This window comes from Sciurus vulgaris (genome assembly GCF_902686455.1).
Source record: "Sciurus vulgaris genome assembly, chromosome: 12".
Classification (NCBI taxonomy): domain Eukaryota; kingdom Metazoa; phylum Chordata; class Mammalia; order Rodentia; family Sciuridae; genus Sciurus; species Sciurus vulgaris.
The window spans coordinates 80,828,441-80,855,566 of NC_136473.1; the positions used below are offsets into that span (position 1 = coordinate 80,828,441).

A 27,126-nucleotide genomic window follows, 5' to 3' on the forward strand; every position below is an offset into this window, starting at 1 on the left:
AGAAGAGACAATGCGGCCCGGGCTCCGCCCCCGGAGGCTGATGCGCCCGGGCCGCGGCCAATCACGGCCTGTGGCTAGGCTCTTTAAAAAAAGAAGAGCCGGTCGCGGTGTGGCTGTCAGCTGGAGAGGGATCCCTCCGCACATGTAAACACACATCATAAAGGGCAAGGGGAAGCGTCTTCTGCGGGGCGGGGGAGCTGTCGCCTTCCAGGAGAGCTCTCTCGGTCCTTAGGTTCCCCTAGCTATCCTGGCAACCGCCCCCTCCCTTAACGTCACGTCGGGTCCGTGCGGAGCCAAACAGCTGCTGCCCGATCTGGGAGCTATAGTAGCTCATCATTTAGGGTCACTACCGGAAATGGAGGAAACAGGATTGGGAGACCTTGAGAGTTGAGAGCGAGAGGGAGTTCTACCATACAGCTGAAAATTGAGAAAGGTTTTCTTAGACTCATTCCTCCTGTGCTCTTCGGTTAAATAGTGACAATTCACATATGTCGAGATTTTTTTGTCGAAGTTGTATCCACCTGGCTCGTAGGATGCCAACGCCAAAGGATCAAAATTCTTACTGCTTTCCTAAGAGATAGCACATGACAGGACATAAATTCTAGACATGGCCCCCCAAATGCACACAATAATGATTGTTCTCACCAACACTTTATTGTGAAAAAATTTTTTAAATATTCAGCAAAGTTTAAATTGCACAAATTCCTCTATATCCACTACCTATATTCTACCATAACACCTTGCCATATCCACTATCTTATACTGATTCCCCCCCCCCCAATAAGGTTGCCAGCTGCCCCCCTTTGCTTGAGGCTCTATTTTAGTGGGAAGAAGGAAAAGGCTTATCCAGGTCCCAAAGCCCTAGAGATCTAAGAAAAGGTCTACCATCTCCAAGGACTGCTGTACCTCTGGGAAGTTTAATGAAGAAGAGGCCTCCTTTTCTTTTCCTCCCTCCCTTCCAGTCTTTATCTAATTGAGGATCCTAAAGGATAAGAGATTCCCTTACTCTTGATGAATCTGAAAGCAGGGGTAGGGCTCCAGTGATTGATGACTCCTTATGGAGACCATGGTAAGCTGTCCTTTCATTGGGTTGGCTGCTTTCTGAATAAAGGAGATCAGTTCAGTGTTGAAAGTCTACATTTTGAACTTGATCACCTTTTTGGGGCTAAACATACTCTTCTCCTAAAAAAAAAAAAAAGTGCTTCATACATGTTTATATCTCAAAATTACCCTCTCTGTGCCTCCCTTGCCTGCTCTGCAAAATGGGGATAATAGCAATACCTTCCCGGTATGATTGTTAGGACAATGCCTTGCACAAGTAGCATTACATAACAACTATTACCCATGTGCTAATAATTCCCAGATTCATGTCTCCAGTTATAATAACTCTCCTTTCTATTTACACCCTTCAACCGTTGAATATCTCCAGTAGTATGTACCAGAGATACCTTAAACTTAACATATCCAGAAGTGAATACATTATCTTTTTCCCTATAATGACTTATGTATAGTAAGATCTGAATGAATATCCAGCCAATGTCAGGGGGCCAACATCCACTCAGACAGGTATGTCACACACTGGACTCATCCTTAATACTCATGGTTCCTTCCCCTTGATCGCTAAATTTTATTTCCTGCATTTGCAACTCTTCCTCCTAATAAATAGCATCACTGTCTTAATTTAGGCTCCATCATTTCAAGATTATTTCAAGAGCCTTTTGTTCTTTCAAATCCAACCTTGTCATATGATATAACTCTTTTCCCTGCAACATGCTCAACTTCCCAATAGTTTTCATCAGTAAATAGTTCTATGTATTGGGGCAAATTGCTTAATCTTCCTTATTTGTAACATGTAAGTAAGAATACCTAACTCATAGGGTTGTTGTGTAGACTAAATGACTAATCATACAAAGCACTTAGAACAGTGTCTAGGATGTGCAAGTTCTCAGAAGTACTATAATCATCATTACTGTTGCCTTCTGACATCCATGTTATTCTTATGTTCAAGCCGTTCCCTCTACCTGGAAAATCCTCCCCCGTTCTCAATACTCTTTCTGTCTTTCTTGGGTTTTACCAAGTGTATACTTATATCCATGGTACAGCGTACTGACACGATTGAAAGATCTCCTTGTGGGTCCGATCTTCTGTACCCGTCTATTAACTTCTCGAGGGCAGGAACTCTGATACAAAGTAAACGGTCAGTAAATGTTGGCGCAACTCAATAGTAAGGATAAACTCCATCCCGGGCGGAAGGCCCGGCCCCTCCCGATTCGGGGGCGGGGCGGGGAGCTCGGCGCGGGGTGGGGGTGGGGGTGGGGTGGAACTCTTTTTCCTCGCCGTGGCGGCGGAGGCGCACGGCGTGGGTTAGCGGCAAGACGTCGTCGGAGGAAGGCTGAAAAAGCCCAAGGTGCTGCCGTTGCTAGTACAAGTCGGACTTGCTGTCGCCCGAGCCGCGTCTGTACAGGTCTCGGACGGAGCGGAGCACGCAGCCGCGGTCCCGGAGCCCACCCTGTCCTCGGCCCTGCCTGACCCGCGGTGATGGAGCCGGCCACCGCGCTGCCCCAGGGCCCGCGCCCGGCTCTGCCCCTTGGGGGCCCGGGCCCGCTGGGCGAGTTCCTGCCTCCTCCCGAGTGTCCGGTCTTCGAGCCCAGCTGGGAAGAGTTCGCGGACCCCTTCGCTTTCATCCACAAGATCCGGCCCATAGCCGAGCAGACCGGGATCTGTAAGGTGCGGCCGCCGCCGGTGAGTCACGCCAGCACCCCGGATCCTGCTCGCGGCTGGGGGAGGGAGCGAGGACGCGCGGGGCCCGGAGGCCCGAGGCGCGGGGCGTGGGGAGCAGTCGCCCCGCAGGCCTCGTCAAGTTTGGGGCTGCCCAGAGGGTCGGAGTTGAGGCAGTGGGAGGAAGACCCGGGCTTCTCCAGGGTGGGAGATTAGGAGCGTGGGAGAGCGGGGGCTTCGGCGATGCCACGCGAGGGCCGGGTCGCGGCAGGGCTCGGGCGGACGGGTGCGCGGCCCGGCCTGGGGGTTCGGGTTCGGTTCCGGGTGGAGTGGTGGCAGGAGCCGGAGGTGGTCGCGGGGGAGTTTCCTCCCGGAGCTCAGCCGAGGCGCGGGCGTGGAGGGAGGGCTCTGGGCCCGGCCGGGCTCCGCAGGCTGGTCCTCGCCTCCTCCCCCGGGGTGCGGGGGTGTGTGATGGGGTGGGGGTGGGGGACTTTCGAGTTGTCGTGCGAGGAGGAAAGTTTTCAATATGGCGGCGGGAGCCCCTGGTCCTTTGTGTGGTGGCGGCGTCGGCCCGGAGCGGCCCTCACCTGGGCGCCCCACCCTCCAGACCAGGGCATCCCCTACCCCCTGGTCCCGGGGTCTCCAGGTGGCCCCCTGGCCCGGGTCGAGGAGGGGAGGCCAGCGCTGCCGGGGGGCGGGGAGGAGCCGCGGGTCAGGCCCGGAGCGGAGGTGCTGAGGGGGGCACAAGTGTTTGGGGGCACTTTGGGGACGATGTGGGCAGGACAGGCGGCGGTGGGCCCCGATGCCCGGCCACGCTCGCGGATGCTCCCACGCGGACTTCTGGCCGCGCCGCGCGGCTCCCGGGGGAGGCCCGGCTGTGTTGGTGGGATGGGGTGGGGGTGAGGCCGTGCCCGCAGGGGCAGATGTCAGACGACCAGCCCTCGGAGGGTTTCACCCCGGGTCCCCGCCTGCCCGAGCCGCAGTGCACGCCCCCAGTGAGCCGGCAAGCCCTGGCTGGAGCGCCTTGGGCCTGGGGCTGGAGCGAGGGGTGCGGTGTTTGTGAGACAACCTAACGGCTCCAACGTTCGCGGAGGGAAACCCGGCCAACCCCTTCCCTGTCCCCCACCCCCCGGCCGGAACTGGGCGCGCTCCGACACCCCTCTTTTTTCGCCCACCTTTTGGGATGATCCGAGTCGGAGTTGGCCTAAACGACGGTTGGACGGGCTGGGACGGTTGAAAGGAGGTTTAACTGCCTTTCCTACTGTTAAGAATTTTCTCCCCACCTCTTCCCCGCCCCCCTCCGTAAGTGGAAAAAGACCCCCCGCCCCCCCATACCCCCCCCCCCCGCCCCGTCCCTTAAACTTGCTCTTTGTAATGACATTTCGAGTTGCTGGGATTCCGTACGTAATCATGTTTTGGAAAAGCTGTTTTGAGGGAGATCTCCCAATAAGTCTTACTTACCCCCCCCCCGCAATAAAAAATAAAAACACGGACACCAGACTTTGTTTTTTCTTGGATAAATTTGAAAATGGAGATGAAATATAGCCTCAAAACATAACTGGCCAGCTGGTGTGGGGAAAATGTTTGAAAATAGACCCGTTTCTTCCAGGGAAGTGGACAAGGTTGATTATTGTTGCTTGCGGGAAGTGCATTTCTTTAGAGTGTAAAGAGGCCTGCAAAAGTTACACTAGGTCTGGTTAGAGCCAAGATTTTAATTCTTGGAGAATAATGTTCCAAATATTCAGCAATTTAGCTTTATGGCAGATGCAAGGAAGGATGAATACGAATGTTGGACATTTGCATTAATGAGATTTTATTAAGAAATTGGGCCACCCGAGCAAGTTCATGGTAACCAAAATGTGAAGAGTTAGGTTCCGAGTTAGGTTCCTGGGAGTTGTCCTCCATGTTGGTATTGTGGTATACTAGGGCTGGGGTAAGTCCTTTATCTTGCTTTCTTTTCCTTTTATAAATTCCTTTTACTGAAAAGATAGTGTTCTGGTTAGGTTTGGCAACCCATTTTCTCATCTGGGCTAACACATTAATGGTAGTCTTTGCAAAATACGATTGTATTGCCTTTTCCCACCCTGAATGTCAGACAGACATGATGGCCACCATTTTGTATTGAGAGTACTATGTGCTACAGCCTGAGGAAGGGGTAAGGAGAAACAAATAATCTACAAACATGACCAGAGCTCTGTTTTGTAGACCTTCTTTGTGTGAAGGGGGCTTGCTTCCTCCTTTGTTTAACAAACTCCTCTGCCAAATGGAAAGAGTTTGGGGGTTTTTGCTGTTGATATAACCAAAAAAAGGGAAATCTTTCCAGAAGTTATGGCTCTTGAAGAGGGGTCTTCTTGGAACAAAGGCTTCTTAAGACATGTAAACAGTCTTTGTTTTAGCAACTGTTTTTAGGAAAACTAACTGTGAACAAGTGGTTCCATATAGTTGAAATATAGCAAAAACAAAAACAAAACACTTGAAGAGATGAAATTTTCCATGGTGATAGTTTTATAATGCCTGTTTGTAGATGATTTTTGTTCGTTGAGTTTTGGACCACCAGTGGCTGTATTAAAAGGGGCCTTGGGCCCTTTGGTGTTTTACTTGTTAGGAGGTAAAGGATAGAATTATAAAGAATTTGTTTCCTTTTGTTTTTACCTTTATATCTTTAATTAGCGGTACTTATGTAGCTTAAGTTTTTAACTGTTTTTTTAGTGAGGGTCCTGAGCTGTTTGGCTTGTGAATACTTAGAATATTTATATTACTTTGTATAAGGGAGTATAGGGGTACACAGAAATTTGTGAAAATATAGTAAGATTAAAAATAAAAGTAATGATTGTGCTCAAAACCCAAGTTTAAAGAGAAAAGTAAACCTTGTTTCAAATTATATCAAATATGTAGGATGACCAGATTTATTTTTTGAGCTGAGATCTTTTTAAATTTAAAAGTAATCTGGTTTCTGGTTTTGTTGCCTTTAAAATGCAAATTTAATTTCCTCTTTAATGTTTTTAAAGTGATGTTTCCATATCTCTTTCTGGCATTTGGAGATCATGAATTTTAGGGGTGTAACTATTAGATGAGAATAGTTAGCTGCTTAGTATATCCTTTTTTGAATCCTCCCAAGTTTTATAGAGATATATTTGATGACTTTAATAACTTTCTTGCCTTAAAACATCCAACATTTGGCCATAGATAGGCAAATTCCACAAATTTCTTTGGCAATGTCCAAAAGTTAAGAGATTTAGATCAAACCCCAAGTGACACAACAGATACTTTTTTCAGCTTTAACTTCTGTGGTCATTAGTTTCCCTTCATCTTTATAGCCAAAGTAAAAAACTACTTTGTTTTAACATAGTCAGCGTCTTTGAATAAGATCTTACTTTGGTTGTGGTTATTATTTGGTCACATTAAATCTTAAAAATAGAAACATCCTTGAACAAAAGAAAAAACTTGAAATTTCTCTTAAAAATAACTTTTAAAATAAACCTGTCATACAATTCAACAGTTTATAGTATACATTGATTGGTTTGTAGTATTTTCACAGGGTTGTACAGTCATAATCAATTTTTAAAACATTTTTATCTCCTCCAAAGAAACCCTGTACCCACTTGTACCTACATTTTTTGCAGGGGATCCTGGGGATTGAACCCAGAGGCCCTTGAAACACTGAACCACCTCCTTAACCATTTTTTGTTTTGAGACAGGGTCTCTGTAAATTGCTGAGGCCAGCCTCCAATTTGTAATCCTCTTGCCTCAACATCCCAAGTAGCTGGGATTACAGGTGTGCACGATTGCACCCAGTTTGTAATTGCTTTTTAAGACAAATTTAGGACTGTATTGCCCTGGAGGAAAAACTTGGTAGGAGTTTGAATGAAGTCCCGCAGTTCTAGGTCACAAGTACCTGCCTTAAACAAAGCAAAAATATACTTCATTTGTTGTAGTCTGTGAAGAGGATATTTACTTACATTTGACTTTCCAGTGGCATATGGAATGCACTAGGAGTCAGGAACATATTCATCTAGTTAAAACTCTTAGTGAGCTTATCAACAAATAGACTTTTAGAGTGGAATACAAATAATATTGCACATAATGAGTCAGCTAAAGATTCATCCCCGGCCCCACTGGAAAAATGTCCCTTCCCATGATTATAGGATATAATTTTAAACATGTAATCTAAATCTTTTTAAAGAATAAAAGGAATACAGAATTGCCTTTGAAAAGTGTTAATAATAAGGGTTCTCTATAAAGCCAGGATTTGAATTCTTTTATTTTAGAAACAAAAAAGAAAATTATTGGGCTGGGGAGATAGCTCAGTTGGTAGAGTGCTTGCCTCGCAAGCACAAGGCCCTGAGTTCTAATCCCCAGCACCGCAAAAAAAAAAAAAAAAAAAAAAAAAAAAAAAAAAAAAAAAAAAAAAAAAAAAAAAAAAGAAAATTATTAACCCTCCTTCCCACCCCCCCACTGGGGATTGAACCTGGGGGTACTTTATCCCTGAGTTATATTCCTAATCCTTTTTACTTTTCGTTTTGACACAGGGTCTCCATAAGTTGCTTATGGCTTTGCTAAATTACTGAGGCCAGCCCTGAATTTCCCATCTTCTGCCTCAGCCTCCAAAGTTGCTGGGATTACAGGCACCCTATATACTCTTTAATTTTTTTTTTTTTAGATGTTGATGGACCTTTATTTTATTCATTTATTTATATGTGGTGCTGCAAATCGAACCCAGTGCCTCACACATGTTAGGCGGGCGCTCTACCACTGAGCCACAACCCCAGTACCCCCATAAGCTCTTTTTTTCTAACTTAATTTTTTTTTTAATTGTAGATGTTCACAATCTTTTTTTATGTGGTTCTGAGGATCGAACCCAGTGTCTCACACATGCTAGGCAAGTACTCTACCACTGAGATACAAACCTAGCCCTTAAAATCTTAATTTCATTCTTTTTTTCGTCTCTAAGGCATTTAATTTTATGATCTATTTACCTAGTCTTAGAGCATTTCTGGTTGATAGGTTACTGATAAACTTATTTATTTGTTTAATTTGGGGGACAATAACAAAGTCCAGGATGTTGGGATATTTTGAATATAGGTGGGCAGACTCCCAGTGAGGGGAGTTTACTTTTAGAAAGTTAAGAAATTATTTTTAACTATTTGATTTAAAAAAAAATAAAGCCAAGCCAGGTGTGGTACACACCTATAATTCCAACTTGCAGGGAGGCTGAGGCAGGAGGATCACAAGTTCAAGGTCAGCTTCTGCAAGTTAATGAGACCCTGTCTCAAATAAATAAAAAGGGGCTTTAGATGTGGCTGAGTGCTAGAGCCACTCTGGGTTCAGTCCCTACTACTATGCCCCCTCCCTCCAAAATCCACCTGGCTTCTGTACCATCTTAGGATCTTTTTGTAGGTGCTTGTAACCTCATTGTTGTCTTAATTGATCCACATTAAGATAGGCCACAGAAAAAAGGGAAAGCCCATCTCTCCCAAAATAAAAATGCTAATTAAGTTCTTGGTATTTGTGTTCTTTGAAGCCTAGTATGTGCCTCTTTGCAAATGCCATCTCTGTGAGTTTGGAGACCTTGCCTTTGTCCTCTCCCAGTCCTTTCTGCTTGGTTTGTGTTGAAGTTGTGAAATTTTAATTCTCATTTCCCTAAAACTCCTTTTCCAGAAAGAGACTTCGTTCTGTTATTGGTTACTCCTGACTCCCAACTCTATTCTCTCAGACTAACTACCCACTCTGACCAGAAGACTCCTTCCTAAACAGAAGAAAGTTGAGATAGAAGTCTGTTATTCTCCAGAGATTATGCTTATATTGCCTGTTTAAAGTGCAAGAGATTATTGCCAACCTAAAAAAAAATTAATTAGGTGAATAAGTGTTAGGAATTGGAGGGGTATGTTCTCCAATATTTTTAAAAGTTTGGGTTTCCTGAAGGGGACTCACCAGAGGAATGCTGATGGGGCTCTTGGGGTGAGTGGGATTATGCCTTGGGAAAGCCATATCCCTGGACTGCTGTTAACTAACTTTTGGTATTTTAAAGTTTGAGGAACTTGTAACTACATTTCCCCCTCCCCATGTGGATGGAGAATTGAACCCAGACCTAGTTGCGTGCTAGACAACTACTCTACCACTAGGCTGCATCCCCAGCCCATAATAGCTACATTTAAAAAATCTGAGTTGTAACTGGGTCTGGTGGTACACACTGATAGTCCCAGTGATTTGGAGGCTAGTCTCAGCAACTGAGTGAGACCCCATCTTAAGAAGTAAAAGTACTGGGGATATAGCTAGTGGTAGAGGTGCCCCTAGGTTCAATCCCCTGTACAAAAAAAAAAAAAAAAAAACCAACCCCCCCCCCAAAAAAAAAAAAAAAAAAAAACAATATAAAAATAAAACCTGAGTTTGAGAAACTCGTTTTAGGCATGATAATCCTATGCACCCTAATAAGGACTTTTTTCTTTTTTCATTTTTTGGTGCTGAGTTTCAACCTAGGGATACTCTACCACTGAGCTATGTCTCCATTCCTTTTTTAATTTAAATTTTTTTTGTATCAGGGATTGAACCCAGGGACACTTAACCACTGAACCACATCCCCATCCTTTTTTATATTTTATTTTGAAACAGGGTGGGCTTTCATTAAGTTGCTGACACTGGCTTTGGACTTGAGATCCTTCTGCCTTAGCCTCCCGATTATAGGTGTGCGCCACTGTGCCCGGCTTGATTTTTTATTTTGAGACTGGGTCTTGCTTGGTAAGTTGCTGAGGCTGGCCTCTAACTTGTGATCCTCCTACTTCAGCCTCCTAAATTATTAGGATTATAGGTGTGTGCTATCCTACATAGCTAGGATTTCTTCAGTATTTATTAACTGCCATGTCCTAGTTTGGGATTGAAAATGACCTTTGTACACCTTATTAAAGTAAGGTGACCTTTGTACATCTTTAGAAAAGTTCTTTTTTGGGGGGACCATTAACTGTTAGAAGAATTGTATGGTGAATTTGCTTTTACAACTGAGTTTATGAACTAAACCATACTAATGAAGAAAAGCTGCCTCTAGGACAATGAGGCATTTTAGTTCCATAATTATGTTTCGAACAAACGTGGGATTTGACTAAGTGCATTCCTTTTAGTACTTTTTTCCTGATCATGGTTTAAATACCCAAATCCCACCCCGCCTAGAGACAGGGTCTATGTTGCCCAGGCCGGCCTTGAACTTCTATTCTCACATGATCCTCCTGCCCCAGCCTTCAAGAAGATGACACTAGAAGTACCTACAACCTTGCCCAGCTTGAACACAAATCTTTAATTGTAGACCATTCCTCCCAAAGCATTGTTGCCATGTACCTTTATAAATACCACCTTAGATTCATCCCATTTTTAAAATTCTCTTTGAAAGTCTCTAAAACTTTGTTCTGCCAGAGACATCCTCCCAGTGGGAATTTTTTTTTTTTATTATTGTAAATCAAATATTTTTTATTATGAAAAATTTCAGGCATACACAAAAGTATATAAAAGTCCTTTTAGCTATTTTCTGTATATAACAGCAGAAAGAGCATCAGCATCAGTATTGAGACAACTAGTAACATTCAGTTGTAGAATGGACAACTTGGCCTATTTCGTTTTTTGGTGGTGGGGGACAGTTCTGGAGATCAAACCCAGGATCTGATGCATGCTACGCAAATGCTTTACCACTGAGCCATATCCCCAGCCCCTTGGCTTACCTTTGGTCCTGTTCAGGTTATAGGTGACATTTGGACAATTCAGAGTGAGCTTTCTAATCTTTAGTGAGTGATGGTCACTTTGCCCAATTAGTGTGGATGTGTGTCTCTCAGTTTTAGTCAGTAGCTTTGTTGCAATGACATATTTCTGGGGACCTTTGTAGACACTTGTCCATCTTCAGGCTAGAGGTGAGGGAGTGGGGAGGGGGTAGAGTGCATTTTTTATCAGCATCTATCCAGTCTCTGTTATCTGTCCATTTTGTGTTGACCAGACTTTTATCTCAACTTTCTTCTATTTAGGAAGGGGTCTTCTGGTCAGAGTGTGTAGTTAGTCTGAGAGAACAGAGTTGAGAGTCGGGAGTAACCAAGAAACAGAATGAAGTCCCTTTTGGGAAAAGGAGTTTTAGGGAAATGAGAATTCGAAGAGTCTATGGAGTTGTTGATGGGTTTTCTGTACAAAATGGTAGTTTGACTTGAAGCAGGATGGATATTGCAGTTTGTTTCATTTATTTATTTACTTTTTTAGTATTTTTAGTTGTTGGTGGACACTATCTTTATTTTATTTATTTTTATATGGTGCTGAGGATCGAACCCCGTGCTTCACATATACTAGGCAAGTGCTCTACCATTGAGCTACAATCCCAGCCCTCATTTATATGTTAACTAACATGTTATCAGATATTTTCTTTAAAGTGAGTAATTCAGAAATTATATCATCAAAAAATATTTACTACCAGTAATCCCTTAAAATCTTAGGACTTCCCACTCCCTCCTCCTGAGGGTAACTGCATTTCTTAGGAGACACCACCAGGCAGAAGTTCACAAAATGACTTAGAACTTGTTGATTCCATTTCATATTTCAGTCTCTTGTAAAATGCTGTACAATTTAAAGATTGTTTTGCAGGGGCAAAAATTAGTTGTATGGATGTGTTTTATTTATTACTTAAAAGCCAGTAATTTTATTATGTAAGAGAGGACAGGAGGAGGTGGTATTCTTTCTAGATTTTTAAAAACAGGTGGATAGAGTTTTGAATCTAATTCCATCATGACCTTGGACAAAGTTGTTTTGCCCCAGTGTATGCCTTCTCATCTCCTCTAAGGAGATCTGACACTGACCGAGGGTTGCTGTCTAGATTAATTAATTGATGGATTGCAAGGAGCTTAAATCCCAAAGCTTTATTTGCCCATTGCTAAGAAGAGTTAGGGGGTAGATTTAGCGAGACAATGGTTAGTGCCAAATATATATCCCTCCTTTTGCCCAAATAGAAGGGATTGTTTTTAAAAAAGTGAAACTTGAAAAGGCAAAAGCTTAGTGTCAAAACTAGAAAATGTAGAATGTCATTCTTCTGTTGTTTTAGATGAAGCTTTTCTGTATCTGGATTTTTTTTTTCCCTACCAGGTATAGAACCCAAGGGCGCTTGACCACTGAGCTACATCCCCAGCCCTTTTTATTTTATTTTAAGACAGTGTCTCACTAGGTTGCATACAGCCTTGCTAAGTTGCTAAAGCTGGCTTTGAACCTGAGATCCTCCTACCTTGGCCTCACCACTATGCCCAGCTGTACCTGGATATTTTTTATACTATTTTTTCTTTTTGCAGAGCTGTGGATCCAGCCCATGGCTTTGTACATACTAGGCAAGAGCTCTACCATTGAGCTACACACCTGGCCCCGTACCTGTATTATTTAAAAAAAAAAAAAAAAAATTGAGATTAAATTTTTTTTTTTTTTTATGTGGGACAGTTTACAAATTATTGCAGAAAATGTGCAGGCAGATGTGTGTTTCTTGTGTGTGCATGCAGGAGTTTGTGTTAGGCGAATTTTTATTTGGTGATTTATGAGTTTACCTGTAAATCTGTAAACAAGTGTATTTTTATTTCTTCTAGTATGGAATAATATTTTGTGGAAACCGTACAAATGGATGGGCATGTGTATCTAACAAATTTAAATAATTCCAATGCATGCTTAACAGGAAGGGTCAGTAGACAAAAGTCCAATATTTTTTTCAATTATTGCATTTGTAAATGGAGGAGAAATATTAGAAGAGGTAGCAGGAAAAATGTTTGGTTTGATCTTAAAAAAAAGTTGCATCAGTTTGAGTATGTTGGTACACACCTGTAATTCCAGCAACTCAGGAGGTGGAGGCAGGATAGGATAGCGTGTTCAAGGCCAGCCTTGGCAGTTTAGTAAGGCCATGACTCAAAATAAAAATAACAAGAAGGGCCACCGATGTAGCACAGTGCTAGAGTTTCCATGGGTTCAGTCTCTAGAACAGGGAACAAATGAAACACATCGGGACAGTGCTAGATTGTATTTTATTCTTTACTAACAATTAGACAAACTTCTTTATTTTTGAAATGAAGGTATTTAAAACTTGTATATAGCTGGGCACAGTGGTGCATGCCTATAATACCAACAAGGCAGGTGGGTCACAAGTTAGAGGTCAGCTTCAGCAACTTTAGCAAAACCCTCAGCAATTGGTGAGACTGACTTAAAAGGAAAAGGATGGGGGATGTAGATTAGTGATAAAATGCCCCTTGTTTTAGTCCCCAGTACCTTCCCCCACAAGATTATATAATCCTTACAAACTTAAATTCCCTCAGTTTTTGTTTAAATACATCATGTGTCATTGTACCTTGTAACATTACCTCTTAGGTTGGCCCATGTATGCTGTGTTCCTACTATGATTTAATGTGACTTGTGTGTGTGTGTGTCTTGAATCAAGTATTTTAATAATGCTTTCTAGATGTATTAAAAAACCCAGTTGGGTGCAGTCCTGTAATCCCAGAGACTGAGGAGGCAGAGATAGAGGGATCTCAAGTAAGAGACCAGCCTTAGACCCTGTCTCAACCTAAAATAATAATGAAAAAAAAAAAAAAAGGACCAGTGCAGTGGTGTTATGCCTGTAATCTCAGCAGCTTGGGAGGCTGAAGCAGGAGACTGAGTTCAAAGTCAGACCCAGCAATTTAGTGAGGCCCTAAGCAACTCAGTGAGACCCTGCCTCTAAATAAAATATAAAAAGGGGACTCAGGATATGGCTCAGTGTTTAAGTGCCCCTGGGTTAAATCCCCAGTACCACTCCCTCCCCCCCCAAAAGAAGTTACTTCCAATGATGTACATACCAAGTTTTAAATCTTAAAATGTTAGGTATTTTATTTGGCAACAGACAGCTAGGCTAAGATTTCTCTTCTCAGCTGTTCTCTTTGTGTGGCCCTAAGCAGATTTTTGTGCATTCCTGAGTTAATTTTTGCTATCTCATGGGCTTGACCAAATTGTAATGCTTAGAGAACTAAAATCTAAGCTTAGTGTGTTTCAGCACTTGGTCGGTGCTTTTTATTAAGCATGTATTCCTCTGAGATGTTATGGTACACTATAGGCTACAGAGCCTCAAACATTATTTTACTCTAATCATATAACTCCAGAAACAAAGAACAAATCCCTATCAAACCCACATAATTACAAGGTCTTTAAGGCAAGATCCTCCCAATTTTCTGTGTGGTTATACCAACTCATCATTTGGTGATATTTAAACCAGATGGTAACATCTCGTCCTTGCCAGGCTTTAACTTATAGGGAAGAGATGGAGAGGGAGGCTCTGCTACATTTGGACTGATTCTTTTTTTATTTGTTGGGCAGGGAGGGGGATGAAGAATAAGAGAGATCTGTGCAGAATTTTTGGAGTATAACCTCCACTTTGTAAAATTCCAGGTATTTAAGCTTTTCTCTCTCAGGCTCTCAGCCAGTAGTATGATGCATGTGGGACAAATTGAGAAGAGCCACCAGATTTTCCAGTGGGAGGTTGGTTTTAGGGATTTGTGTAGGGTGTGGGTTTGGGGTTTTAAAAAATTGATGGCAGCCCATTCCTCTGGTTTCCTCTACAACTGCTGTTTTCACTGTTAAGCTAATGTCTTTTTCCATCTTCCACTGTAAAATATGTCTTTGATTTACATAATGGATAATGGCTCATCAAGTTTTTTTTTGTTTTTGTTTTCCATTTTTGGTTTTAGGGATTGAATCAGGGGCACTTTACCACAGCTGCAGTCCGAAACCCTCTGAGACAGGGTCTTGCTAAATTAATTGGGGTTTCGGAAGTTGCTGAGGCTGGTCTTGAACTTGCAATTCTCCTGCCTCAGCCTCCTGAGTTCCTGGAATTACAGGCTTCACCACCATCCCTGGCTCATCAAGGTGTTTTTTTGTTTTGTTTTGTTTTGTTTTGAGCTGGACATGACGGTGCATTCCTGTAATCTCAGTAATTTGGGGGACTGAGGCAGCCTCTGTAACATAACAAGACCCTGTCTCAATATAAAAAATTAAAAAGGGCTGGGACAGCTCTGAGTAGAGTACCCCCTGGATTCGATCCTCAGTATACCTCTCCCCAAAAAATTATTTTGAGAGGAATAGGGTTTAGCATTTGATTTTGGATTCTGAAACAATTTTTTTTTTATTTTTTGTGGGGGGAGTGTCATTATCAGCTATCAAATGAAAACTCTGAGAATAGGGCTGGGGTTGTAACTGAATAGTTAGTACCTTGCCTAGCATGTACGAGGCCTTGGGTTCAATCCCCACCACCAACAAAAACAGAAAACTTTTTAAAAGAATAGAAATTTCTTTTCTTTTCTTTTCTTTTTTTTTTTTTTTTTTTTTTTTTTTTTTGAGGTGCTGGGGATTGAACCCAGGGCCTTGTGCATGCTAGCAAGCACTCTGCCAACTGAGCTCTATCCCCAGCCCGAGAATAGAAATTTCATGAGAAGAAGACTAGAGTAAGAGTAAGACCATTTGGCTTCTGATGTGTATCCCATTACTTACATATTATCCTTGAGCTGCTAGCCTTAAGAGGGTCATCACTATTTTCAGAACTTTATTCCCGTTAACCTGCCTATAAAAGGGAGATAATGCGGCCCTTCTTTAACAGAGTAAGGCCTAAAGAGCTACAGGTGAGTTTGCCCAAGGTCACCTGGGTAGTAAGTGGTGGAGCTAGGATTTGAACTTAAGCAGTACAGGTCCAGAGTTAAGTGTTCTTAAACACTGTTTAATATTGCCTCTTAAATAACCATAGACATGATGCAATTGTGATTACAGGAAATGATTGAAGGGAAATTGTGAAATCTTACTATTTTTGCCTATGTCCTTCTTTTGCTCTACTTTATATTGTTTTCCCCCCATTTTTATTGATGCATCCTAATTGTACATAAGGTGGAATTATTATATATTAAGATGTGCTTATTTTTTATTTATTTATTTTTTTTGCGGTGCTGGGGATTGAACCCAGGGCCTTGCACTTGCAAGGTAAGCACTCTACCAACTGATCTTATTTTTTTTTAATTTTAATTTATTTTTATTGTAAACAAATGGGATACATGTTGTTTCTGTTTGTACATAGAGTAACAGCATACCATTTGCGTAATCATACATTTACATAGGGTAATGATGTTTGATTCATTCTGTTATTTTTTCCTCCCCCCCACCCCTACCACCCCTCTTTTCCCTCTACAGTCCCTCCTTCCTGCATTCTTGCCCCCCATCTACCCCCCATTATGTGTCATCATCCGCTTATCAGCGAGATCATTCGTCCTTTGTTTTTTTGAGATTGGCTTATCTCACTTAGCATGATATTCTCCAATTTCATCCATTTGCCTGCAAATGCCATGATTTTATCATTCTTTATGGCTGAGTAATATTCATATATTATATATATATTATATATATATATTATATATTATATATATCATAATATATATATATCAGTTTCTTTATCAATTCATCAATTGAAGGACATCTAGGTTGGTTCCACAATCTGGCTATTGTGAATTGAGCAGCTATGAACATTGATGTGGCTGTATCTCTGTAGTATGCTGATTTTAAGTCCTTTGGGTATAGGCCGAGGAGTGGGATAGCTGGGTCAAGTGGTGGGTCCATTCCAAGTTTTCTAAGGAATCTCCACACTGCTTTCCAGAGTGGCTGCACTAATTTGCAGCCCCACCAGCAATGTATGAGTGTACCTTTTCCCCCACATCCTCTCCAACACCTATTGTTGCTTGTATTCTTGATAATCGCCATTCTAATTGGGGTGAGATGGAATCTTAGTGTAGTTTTGATTTGCATTTCTCTTATTACTAAAGATGGTAAACATTTTTTCATATGTTTGTTGATTGCTTGTGGATCTTCTGTGAAGCGTCTGTTCATATCCTTAGCCCATTTGTTGATTGGGTTATTTGTATTCTTGGTGTAGAGTTTTTTGAGATCTTTATATATTCTGGAAATTAGTGCTCTCTCTGAAGTATGAGTGGCAAAGATATTCTCCCACTCTGTAGGCTCTCTCTTCACATTGCTGAGAGAAAGCTATTTAGTTTGAATCTATCCCAGTTATTGATTCTTGCTTTTATTTCTTGTGCTATGGGAGTCCTGTTAAGGAAGTCTGGTCCTAAGCCAACAAGTTGAAGATTTGGACCTACTTTTTCTTCTATAAGATGCAGGGTCTCTGGTCTGATTTCAAGGTCCTTGATCCATTGTGAGTTGATTTTTGTGCAGGGTGAGAAATAGGGGTTTAGTTTCATTCTGTTGCATATGGATTTCCAGTTTTCCCAGCACCATTTGTTGAAGAGGCTATCTTTTCTCCATTGCATATTTTTGGCACCTTTGTCTAGTATGAGAAAATTGTATTTATTTGGGTTTGTGTCCGTGTCCTCTATTCTGTACCATTGATCTACCTGTCTATTTTGGTGCCAGTACCATGCCATTTTTGTTACTATTGCTTTGTAGTATAGTTGAAGTTCTGGTATTGTGATACCCCCTCTTTCATTCTTCCTGCTAAGGATTACTTTAGCTATTCTGGGTTTCTTATTCTTCCAGATGAATTTCATGATTGCTTGCTCTATTTCTGTAAGGTACATCATTGGGATTTTAATTGAAATTGCATTGAATCTGTATAGCACTTTGGAAATGCTTATTTTTGACTATGTACTTTCTATTCTTGTAGGCTACAGGGTTTTTTTTTTTCCTCAGGGTTGCTTTTGTACTGGACACTGAACCCAGATATGCTTAACCAGAGAGTCATATCCCCAGCCCATTTTTATTTTTATTTCTTTGCCATTTTTATTTTTTATTTTGAGACAGGGTCTTGCTAAATTGCCTAGATCCTCACTAAATTGCTGAGGTTGGCTTTGAACTTGAGATCTTCCTGTCTCAGCTTCCTGAGTTGCTGGGATTACAGGTCTGCAGCTTTTTTTCAATTCTTATTTTTTAATTTATTTTTAGTTGTTGATGGACCTTTATTTATTTATATGAGGTGCTGAGAATCGATCGAACCCAGTGCCTCCCACATGCTAGGCAGGTGCTCGACCACTGAGCTACAACCCCAGTCCCCTTTTTCTAATTCTTGCTAAGATAGATCCATTTTACTACTAAGAAGAGCCTGAGAGCTGTTCGGTGACTTGTCCCAGGTGGCACAACCTTTAGAAGAAGATTGGGGTGCTGGACATAGTGGCACATGCTTATAATTCCAGCAATTCTGGAAGCTAAGTCAGGAGAATCACAAATTCCCTTAGCAAGTTGCTATCTAAGACAAAATTTAAAGAAGAGTTCTGGATGTAGTTCAGTGGTAGCGTGAGTGAGGAGGCCCTGGGTTTAGTCCTCATCAGTATCTTTAAAAAATTGGGGTTTCAAACCATCGCACTATTTCTAAATTCATTGTTCGTCCTATTTAATATGCAGTGGCTCTCTTCATAAATTTCAGAAATTAACCTGCTTCTTTCTTTCATCTTCCCCCAACAAGCCTTTTGAATGTGGTTTTTCTCTTTTGGTTATCCAAACACAACTACAAAGAAATCAATAAAAAATAGTAAGCTGCACCTATATGATATCAAAGTACAATTTAGATTATTTTGTCTATTGTATTTGTGTATTTTAGTTTAGTGTATTTTAGTAGGTAATAGCATATTACTTTTATATATCCCTTTTGTCAGGTGGCTCATTTATATGGAAGCTCCTTATTCATCAGCTTTTCAGTGACTATTCAGCTTCACACATGAGAAGTACTTAGGACTCAGGGATCCCCCAAATGTGTTCCTGCCTCCCTTCAAAGTCCTTTTGGAGTCCTTCCCAGAACTAAATTACAATCTCATGTTGGACTAAGTGTTTGAATTTTAAGAAACTTCCTCTGGTCATTCGAAACCTCAACTACACTTAAGAACTGCTAATTTAAGTAATTCCTTAATAGGGAAAATAGGAATTCTCTTGCCTGTTGTCTTCAAATTGATCAGAAAATGTCAGGTATACTTTAGGAAATCCTTTTCATCATCTCTTTTGAATGAAGAAATGGATTGGATTGTGGCATTAGTCTGGTTTCAGAGCAGTACAGTTATTGATATGTCAGTAAGTACCAGGCATTGTGTTAAAGCTTGAGAAGTAAATTAAATAGCTTTGACTTAAAGGAACTCATAATCTACTGGTGAGAAAGATCTAAAAGATTATACAGTATGACATGTGGATGTCTGCATGGAACAGAAGTTGTATTAGAGTGGTTGAAGATAACTGGGGGGCAGAGGAATGTAGGTGGGTGGAGAGAGGAGACTGCCTGGGATGCTTGGGAAGGCTTTGCTGCACCTGAATTGGGTTGTTTGGGGGAAGAATGTGTGAGTATAGAATGAAATTGAGGATCATGACGAACCCCAGAAATACCAACATTTAAGGAAAGAAGAGGATCTGGTTGGAGGCACCAGAAAATGTAGTGCTGGGAAGCCAAATAACCTGCCAGATAAAGGCAGGTTTGTTGCTAGTATTCAGACTTACATGACTACATGGTGGTCATGTAAGTCTCTAGATATGGCTTTCATACTCTTGTATTTAGAACCTGGAAAAGTAGATAATTGCAGTTTGTAGCGAGTGATACTGGGCAGCTAAAGTGAGTTATCTTTCAGATCAAATTTATTTTAGGATGTAGCAGTAAAGGTGAGAAATAAAGCAGTCAGTAATGCTAACTCTACTACAGTAATAGAATGATCTGAGCTATGTTGTGGAATAAGTTTAAGATCTTTGGTGATACTTTTTATTTATCATCTTAAATGGATGTGTAACATCTTAAATGCTTGTGTAGCAATACATCCTTTACTCTTTCAAACAGGGCATCTGACCTTGAAGCTTGGTCACTGTCTTAATGTGTTCGTGCTGCTGTAACAAAATACCTGAGACTGGGTAATTTGTAAATAATAGAAATTTATTTTTAACAGTTCTGGAGGCTGGAAAGTCTAAAGAATCAAGTCTTGGGTAGATTTGGTGTTGAGTGTTCTGCTTCCAAGATGGTGTCTTGAATACTGTGTCCTGCTTTGGTGGAAGTGTAAAAGGGTCTAGGCTAGTTCCTCCAGCCGTTTTAGAAGATCTCTAATCCTGTTAGTGAGTACTCTGCCCTTTTGATTTAATCACTTCCCAAAGGGCCGCACCTCTTAATACTATCACATTGGTGATTTAATCTTTAAAATTTTTTTTCAATCCCCAGCACCGCAAAAAAGGACCTTTATTTATTCTTATGTGGTGCTGAGAATGGAACCCAGTGCCTCACACATGCTAGGCAAGTGCTCTACCACTGAGCCACAGCCCAGCCCAGGTAATTAAATTTTAACACATGAATTTTGGGAGGGGCAGACATTGAAGCCATAGCAGTCAGAATCATAAAATATTGAATAGACTAGCAGTTTGCCTTGTGTAAACATTTAACAGTAGTGGGATCAACTAAGTGATTTCCCAGTCAATATCAGTTCAGGTTTTAAGTTCAGTCTTTTACTTTAAATATGACTATTAGGGATCATATATGGTATAAAATTTACACTTTCATTATTAGGCTTTAAGTTAGTGAATCTTAACTGTAGCAGGGCTAAGTATCTGCTGTTAAATATTTGCCTCTACTGAAATAGATACTTACTTTTGTTTTTTGAATACAGTTTTCTAATGTGTGTTTAGTTGGGACATCAATACAACAAAGATTTTGTGATCTTTTTCTGTCTTTTCCTGAGGCTCAAAATGATTTTTAGTCTCACTACAATCCCTTTCCTGGCCCTGGCTTTGAGTCTCTTAAGAGTGACTAGTTGGTAAAGGACCAAAGGTAGAGCTTGTGTTTACAATCTAATGAGACCTTAAAGGTAGGGTGTGGGATATTTGACTTTTCTTGCCTTTGGTGCCCAGGTAGGTTTGGGTGTTGCTTAGGGAAGGTTGTGGGTATAGAGTCTAACCTCTTTCTTAAACCCTGTGCCCCTTAAGAACCAATTATTATTAGAATCTTTCTGGTCTTTTCTAAACCTTGATAACTTCAGTTTTCTGCCCGACGTTGTTTCTTTCCTTATTGGAATTTTAAGTGTGGAAGAAAACTACTTATTAAATAACTTCCTTGAGAGAAAAGCTGTGATGTTATAGCTAATTTGATTACAATCTGGCCTGGTGTAAGCATTCCAAAGTAATGTATGCACTGTTACAATTGCAGTAAGGGAGAAGAATCTAAAGTTTCCTCTGGTCCCATCCATTGATTGATTAATATATCATGTATGAGTAACCTGAAAGAAATTATAATTTCCTGTTAACTTGTCATGATTAGGCCACATCATACTCATTTGGTCGGAAGGTGATTTGTTCTAGGGATTTAGTTAGCTTTCTTAGAATCCTTGGTGAATTTTAAAAAAGATATTTCCATTATAGGCCTGTTAATATTTGAGGAATATGCCAAAATCAGTATGCATCACTCCAGTAGGTGACTTTGGGAGACTTCTGATGAGGAAATCTGGGAAGGGCAAGGTGTCTATGTGGTCTAGTTAGCTCCCTTACTGTAAAGTTTTATAAACAACATGACACTTTGCTAGTTCTTATGAAGTGGCCTGATAGGAAACTATTTCTTTGAGGTTTTGGAAAAAAGATCTCTGAGAGCCATTTTATATTTTCTTCTGGTTTTAAGGACCTATTATTACCAAGTTTACATATACATAATGTTCATATACATACATATACACTTTTTTCTTCCTCTTTTTGTTTTGAAGATTGAACCCAGGGCCTGACTGGATATATATACCCAGCCCAATTACTAAGTTTTGTTGAAAGTGGTGAAAAAAAAGAATTTAAATAACCCAAAAAACTTCACCCAAACCCCCAATAACTCAGTTAATAAATGGGCAGATGAGCTAAACAGACACTTCTCAAAAGAATATAAATGGACCACAAATATATGAAAAAAAATGCTTAGCATCTTTAGGAATTAGGGAAATGCAAATCAAAACTGCATTGAGATTTCATCTCAAATTAGAATGTTAGCCATCAAGAAAACAACAAAAAAGCTGTGAACTGCAGTGTATATTTGTAATCCCTGTGATTTGGGAGGGTGAAGTATGAGGACCTCAAGTTCAAGGCCAGCCTCAGCAACTAAGTAAAGCCTTAAGCAATTTAGCAAGACCCTGTCTCAAAAAATGAAAAAGACCAGTGATGTAGCTCAGTGTTAGAGTGCATGTGGGTTCAATCCCCCCAAAAGAGGTAAGAAAATACAAATAATAATAAATGCAGGAAAGGATGGGAGAAAAGTAACACACAATTCACAAAACCAAACTATGGAACCATAACCTAGGTGTCAGTGGATGAATACAGAAAATGTGGTATATATACACAATGGAGTTTTATTCAGCGATAAAGAATGAAATGATATAATTTGCAGGAAAGTAGATGGAACTTGAGAACACTATGTTAAGCAAAGTATGTCAGAAAGTTAAGGATTGTATGTTTTCACTCATGTGGAAGATGGAGAGGGAAAAGGAAAAGAAAGATTGGGCGAGGGGTTTCATGGAAATGGAAGGGAGATCAGTAGAGTAGAATAAAGGCATCAGTGAGAGGAAGAGAGGAGGAGGAGGAGGAGAGGGTAAGGGGAAATCCTGGGGAATGATATTGGTCTAATTATATTGTTATTGTGTACGTGAATGAATGTGTTAGCAGTGAATGTGTAATACAATACTCCAATAAAAATATGGGGGAAAAAAGAAAAATAAATTTAATGGAATGAGTGCCTAGAAAGTAAATACCATAGCATGTGCTTTTTTTTTTAATTTATTTTTTTTGGTACTGGGGATTTAACCCAGATGCACTTTACCTACTGAGTCACATCCCTAGCCTTTTTTTACTTTTTATTTTGAGACAGGATCTTGTCAAGTTGCTGAGGCTGGCCTTGAACTTGGGATCCTCATGTCTCAGCCTCCTGAGGTGCTAGGTGTGTTGCACTGTGCCTAGTTCATAGCATTGTTTCTTTATTACCACTATATTTTAATTTACTAATAAGTGATCCATAAGTAGTGTTTTGCTTTTCACATATTTAATACGCAGAAACTAAAATATTCTTTGAAACAAGTTCTTTAAAACCAATGTCTTTTCACAAGCCCTATCTATTTGAGTTCTAATTTTAGTGAAGGTTCTTATCCCTTGGTACCTATTATTTTTAATATGACTATTAAAAGTCCATAAATGATTATGCTATTTTTAGGATCTTTTTGGTGGTAGGACTTCAGGGAAGATTCAGTTGACCCAAGTATTCCTTTTCTAAAAATGTTGTCATTATACAAATACATCAAGAAATTGTTATTAATAGTGAATGAAAGAAGCATTTTGGAGGAACAGATTAGATAGGGTGATCTCTAGGGTTCGTTAGGGCAATTGTTTCTTTTCTTTTTTTTTTCTTTTGGTACCAGGGATTGAACCCAGAGCGGCTTAACCACTGACTATGTCTTGTCTTTTTTTGTTTTTTGAGACAGGGCAGGGTCTTGGTAAAGTGCTAAGGCTGATCTCAAACTTGCAGTCCTCCTGCCTCAACCTCCCAAGTTGCTGGGATTACAGGCATGTACCACCACACTTGGCAGGGCAGTTGTTTCTAAGGTTTTGGCTGAGGACACTTGAAGGATTCCCAAGATCCTTTCCAAGAAAGCTTCCCCTTTTCAACTAAATATGTGTGTGAAGTCAGATTTTCTCCATGTGCTTTTTTTAATATACATTTTTTTAGTCGTGGATGAACCTTTATTTTTATTTATTTATTTATATGTGGTGTTGAGAATTGAACCCAGTGCCTCACACATGCTAGGCAAGTGCTCTACCCCTGAACCACATCCCCAGTCCTTTTTTGTATTTTATTTAGAGACAGGGTCTCACTGAGTTGCTTAGCACCTTGCTATTTATAAAATAAAACAATGCATTAAACATTGAAGAGATCACTTAGTGTAAAAATGTCTTAGTTCTGGGCTGGGGAGATAGCTCAGCTGGTAGAGTGCTTGCCTCGCAAATACCAAGGCCCTGAGTTCAATCCCCAGTACCGCAAAAAAGTCTTAGTTCTAATTTCTAATGTGATAAAAACCAGTAGATATAACCTACACAAACTAATGCTCTTTGAGGTCTTTAATTTTTAAGAGTTTACAGAGAGTCCTAAGCCCCCAATTTTGAGCTGCTAAAGTAGTAAAAAAAAGGAAGCTGGACTGTGCACAGCAGAAATCTGCGAAGTAGGATCTCCAGGGAATGGGTTTTCTCGTTTTTTTCTTTGTGCTCTGCGTACGTGGGCATGGTGCCTGCGAGTGTGTGTGTATATGTTTATGGGTATTGAAACCAAGGCCTCACACATACTAGGCAAGTGCCTCTACTACCAAGCTATGTCCTATGTCCTTTCATTTCATTTTGACAGGGCCTTGCTAATTTTCCCATGCTGGCTTTGAACCTGTGATTCTCTTGGCTCAGTGTAAGGAATAGCTGGGATTACAGACATGTGCCACTGTGCCTGGCTTAGTGTTATTCAACTTTGTAAACAAGACATCTGTACTTATAAGAAAGTTGCCTTTGTTTTAATTTCATATCCAATGGTCATATTTTATATATCCCAGTTGGACAGGGGTAAAAAAATTAAATGATTTTTTTTTCTTCCTTCCTAACTTCTCACTGCCCCCTTCTCTCCCCTCTGTTTAACCCAGGGTGCTCTGTTAGAGAGTTATATACCCAATCCTTTTTAAATTATTTATTTATTTATTTATTTATTTATTTATTTATTTATTTATTTATTTGGTGCTGGGAATTGAACCCAGGCATGCTTTACCACAGGACCTCACTAAGTTGCTGAGGCTGGCCTCAAACTTGTGATCCTTTTGCCTCAACCTCAACTAGCATTATACTACACCTGGCTTAGACTTTATTTATTTATTTATTTTTTACAGTGCTGAGGATTGAACCCAGGGCCTTTTGCATGAAAGGCAAGCACTCTACCAGCTGAGCTATATCCCCAGCCCTAGACTTTATTTTTTAGGACTGTTTTACATTTATAGAAAAAACTGTACATACCAGTACAGTTTGTATACACCCCACCATTACCTAGTTTGCCCTTTTTTTAATACATTAGGATGACAATTTGTTATGATTAATGAACCAGTATTATTAACTGAAGTCCATACTTTTTTTTTATCTTTCTGTGGTTGCCTCATCTCTTTTTGTGTCTCAGTGTTCCATCCACGATATATACCACACTGCATTTAGTTTTGTCTCTTTAGGCTTCCCTTTGCTGTGGCAGTTTCTCAGATTTTCCTTGTTTTTGATGATGATGATAGTTTTGAGAACACACTGGTCAGGTGTTTTGTAGGATGCCTTTCTGTTGGAATTTGTCTGATGTTTTTCTTAGGATAAGCCTGGGTTTATTGTGAACGGACTCCCCCCCCCCCCCCCCAAGAGAACATATATCCTTAAAATCTTTGCTGTTGATCCAAAACTCAAATCCAGGTCAGTCTAGGACAAGAAGAGATGCACTAAGAGTGTGTATGCCCTAACTGTATAATCTCCTGCTGACACTCAGATGCAGATGTCTTATTCCATTATCATGTCTTGGTTAAGTAGTAGGAGAAGGAGTTGAAAAAGACCAAGTAGGGGTAATGAGATAAGAACACAGAGGGGGTGATGAAATCCAGAAATAATAAGACATTCAGGAAAGTTTATTTTTAAGATTATGGAGCTCTTTGTGACCCTGTTGAAAGCAATGGGCTATCTTAGAAAAATCCACATAATACTCAATTCTACATAAAATGTAACAGCCTCTCATTTAAGGCATAAAAGTGATTCTATAATCTAAAAAGAAAATCTTCCAAATTTAAGTGTTTTTTGCTAGAAGGCTTATAAGGATGGGAGGTCTAAAACATCCTTCAAACAAATGGGTGGCTAATTAAAGCTGGTTGGTGCCAAGCCTGCCCTGAGGAAAGTAAGAAGCCAGGGTGGAGTGAGTAAGCAGCATTTAGCTAAGGAATTTTATTTTTGTTTGGAAGATTTTTTTTTTTTTTTTTTTTTTTTTTTTTATTACATACTGAACTCAGGGGCATTTTACCATTGAACTACATCCCCAACTCTTTTTATATTTATTTTGAGACAGGTTCTTGCTTTACTGAGGGACTGGCCTTGAACTTGGGATCCTCTTGCCTTAGCCTCCTAAGTCTCTGGGATTACAGGCATGTAGACACTGTGCCTGGCTTTTTGGAAGACATTGAATGCAGTTCATCCAAAAATGTGGTAGATGGTCTCTATCAGGGTCTCACAAATAATAAATAACCCTGTTTATTCGTTGTAAGAGAGATTTACAGTGGTAGTGGTGTATCTGGTTTTCCTGCAGGTGTTTTAAGGGCATTTTACTGGTGGACCGTGGTGATGCACACCTGTGATCCCAGTGACTGGAGTTTTGAGGCAGGAGGATCACAAGTTTGAGGCCAGCCTGGGCAATTTAGCAAACCCCTGTCTCATCAAAGGAGGAGGAGGAGGAGAAGACAAAGAAGAAAGAAAAAGACCAGGAGACCAGGATGTAGCTTTGTAGTAGAGCACCCTTGGGTTTAATAATAAAAAAAATAAATAAATTTCTTTTTTGCATTGAAAATTTTGTGTTACTTTTGATAACCTATAAACTAAGAATATGTATGTAGAAAATGGCTCTTACCTCTGCTGGCTTTGAGTTGAAAATCCTATGAGCACATTTGTTTTATGATAACTGGGTTTCATAGAACATATGCAATTAGAAAATGTTATTTAGTTAATGTTATTCTTTGTAAACTAACAAGAATGTGCTTTTGACACTGATTTTTAATTGGTTTTGTCTGCAGGGAGTCAGAGGCAACTTATGTAGCCTCTGTCTAGAGTACACTTTACTCATTTGCTAATGATCAGATCTCAAAACGATGACAGCCTCTCTATAATTAGAAAGATTAAAGGAATATTCTAATATACTAGATACGGATGCTAATAGTAAGTCATCTGTAGAGTGAATTTTCATGGCATTTAAGAAAAGTTTTAGCATCCTTTGAAAGTTACTTTCTTACTGGTTGATTTTATCTTTGAAATATTTCAGTTAAATGTGTTTTAAGTTGTTGTTGCCAAGTTAGTGCTGGGACTGAGGAAAATGTTTACCTGGTGCTTCATAGCCTCTGAGGATTTCAAAGCTTCAACTTCTTGCTTAATTGCCTGCCCAAGGAATACATTTTTGAGTGCTAAGGAAAATAACTGAATTTTTTTCTTTCTTTCTTTTTTTGTTCTTTTAGTTGTACATGACAGTAGAATGTATTTTGACATAATATACATACATGGAGTATAACTTCCCATTCTTGTGGTTGTACATGATGTGGAATTACACTGGTCGTATATTTATATGTGAACATAGGAAAATGTTAAATAAAATAGTTCTTGTACTTTTTATTTTGA

General features: G+C 40.3%; 2 protein-coding genes across 2 annotated transcripts in view; one reads left to right on the forward strand and one right to left on the reverse strand.

Annotated features, from left to right (window-relative positions):
- Window positions 1–27,126, reverse strand: part of LOC306641893 (alpha-1,3-mannosyl-glycoprotein 4-beta-N-acetylglucosaminyltransferase-like protein MGAT4E) — a 91,590-nt gene that overhangs the window by 11,705 nt on the left and 52,759 nt on the right. The window lies entirely within an intron of this gene.
- Window positions 2,327–27,126, forward strand: part of KDM5B (lysine demethylase 5B) — a 73,840-nt gene continuing 49,040 nt past the window's right edge. The window contains exon 1 of the mRNA XM_079107230.1: window positions 2,327–2,742. Coding sequence (XP_078963356.1) covers window positions 2,539–2,742 — 204 coding nt within the window. The 5' untranslated portion in view covers window positions 2,327–2,538. The remainder of the gene's footprint in view (window positions 2,743–27,126) is intronic.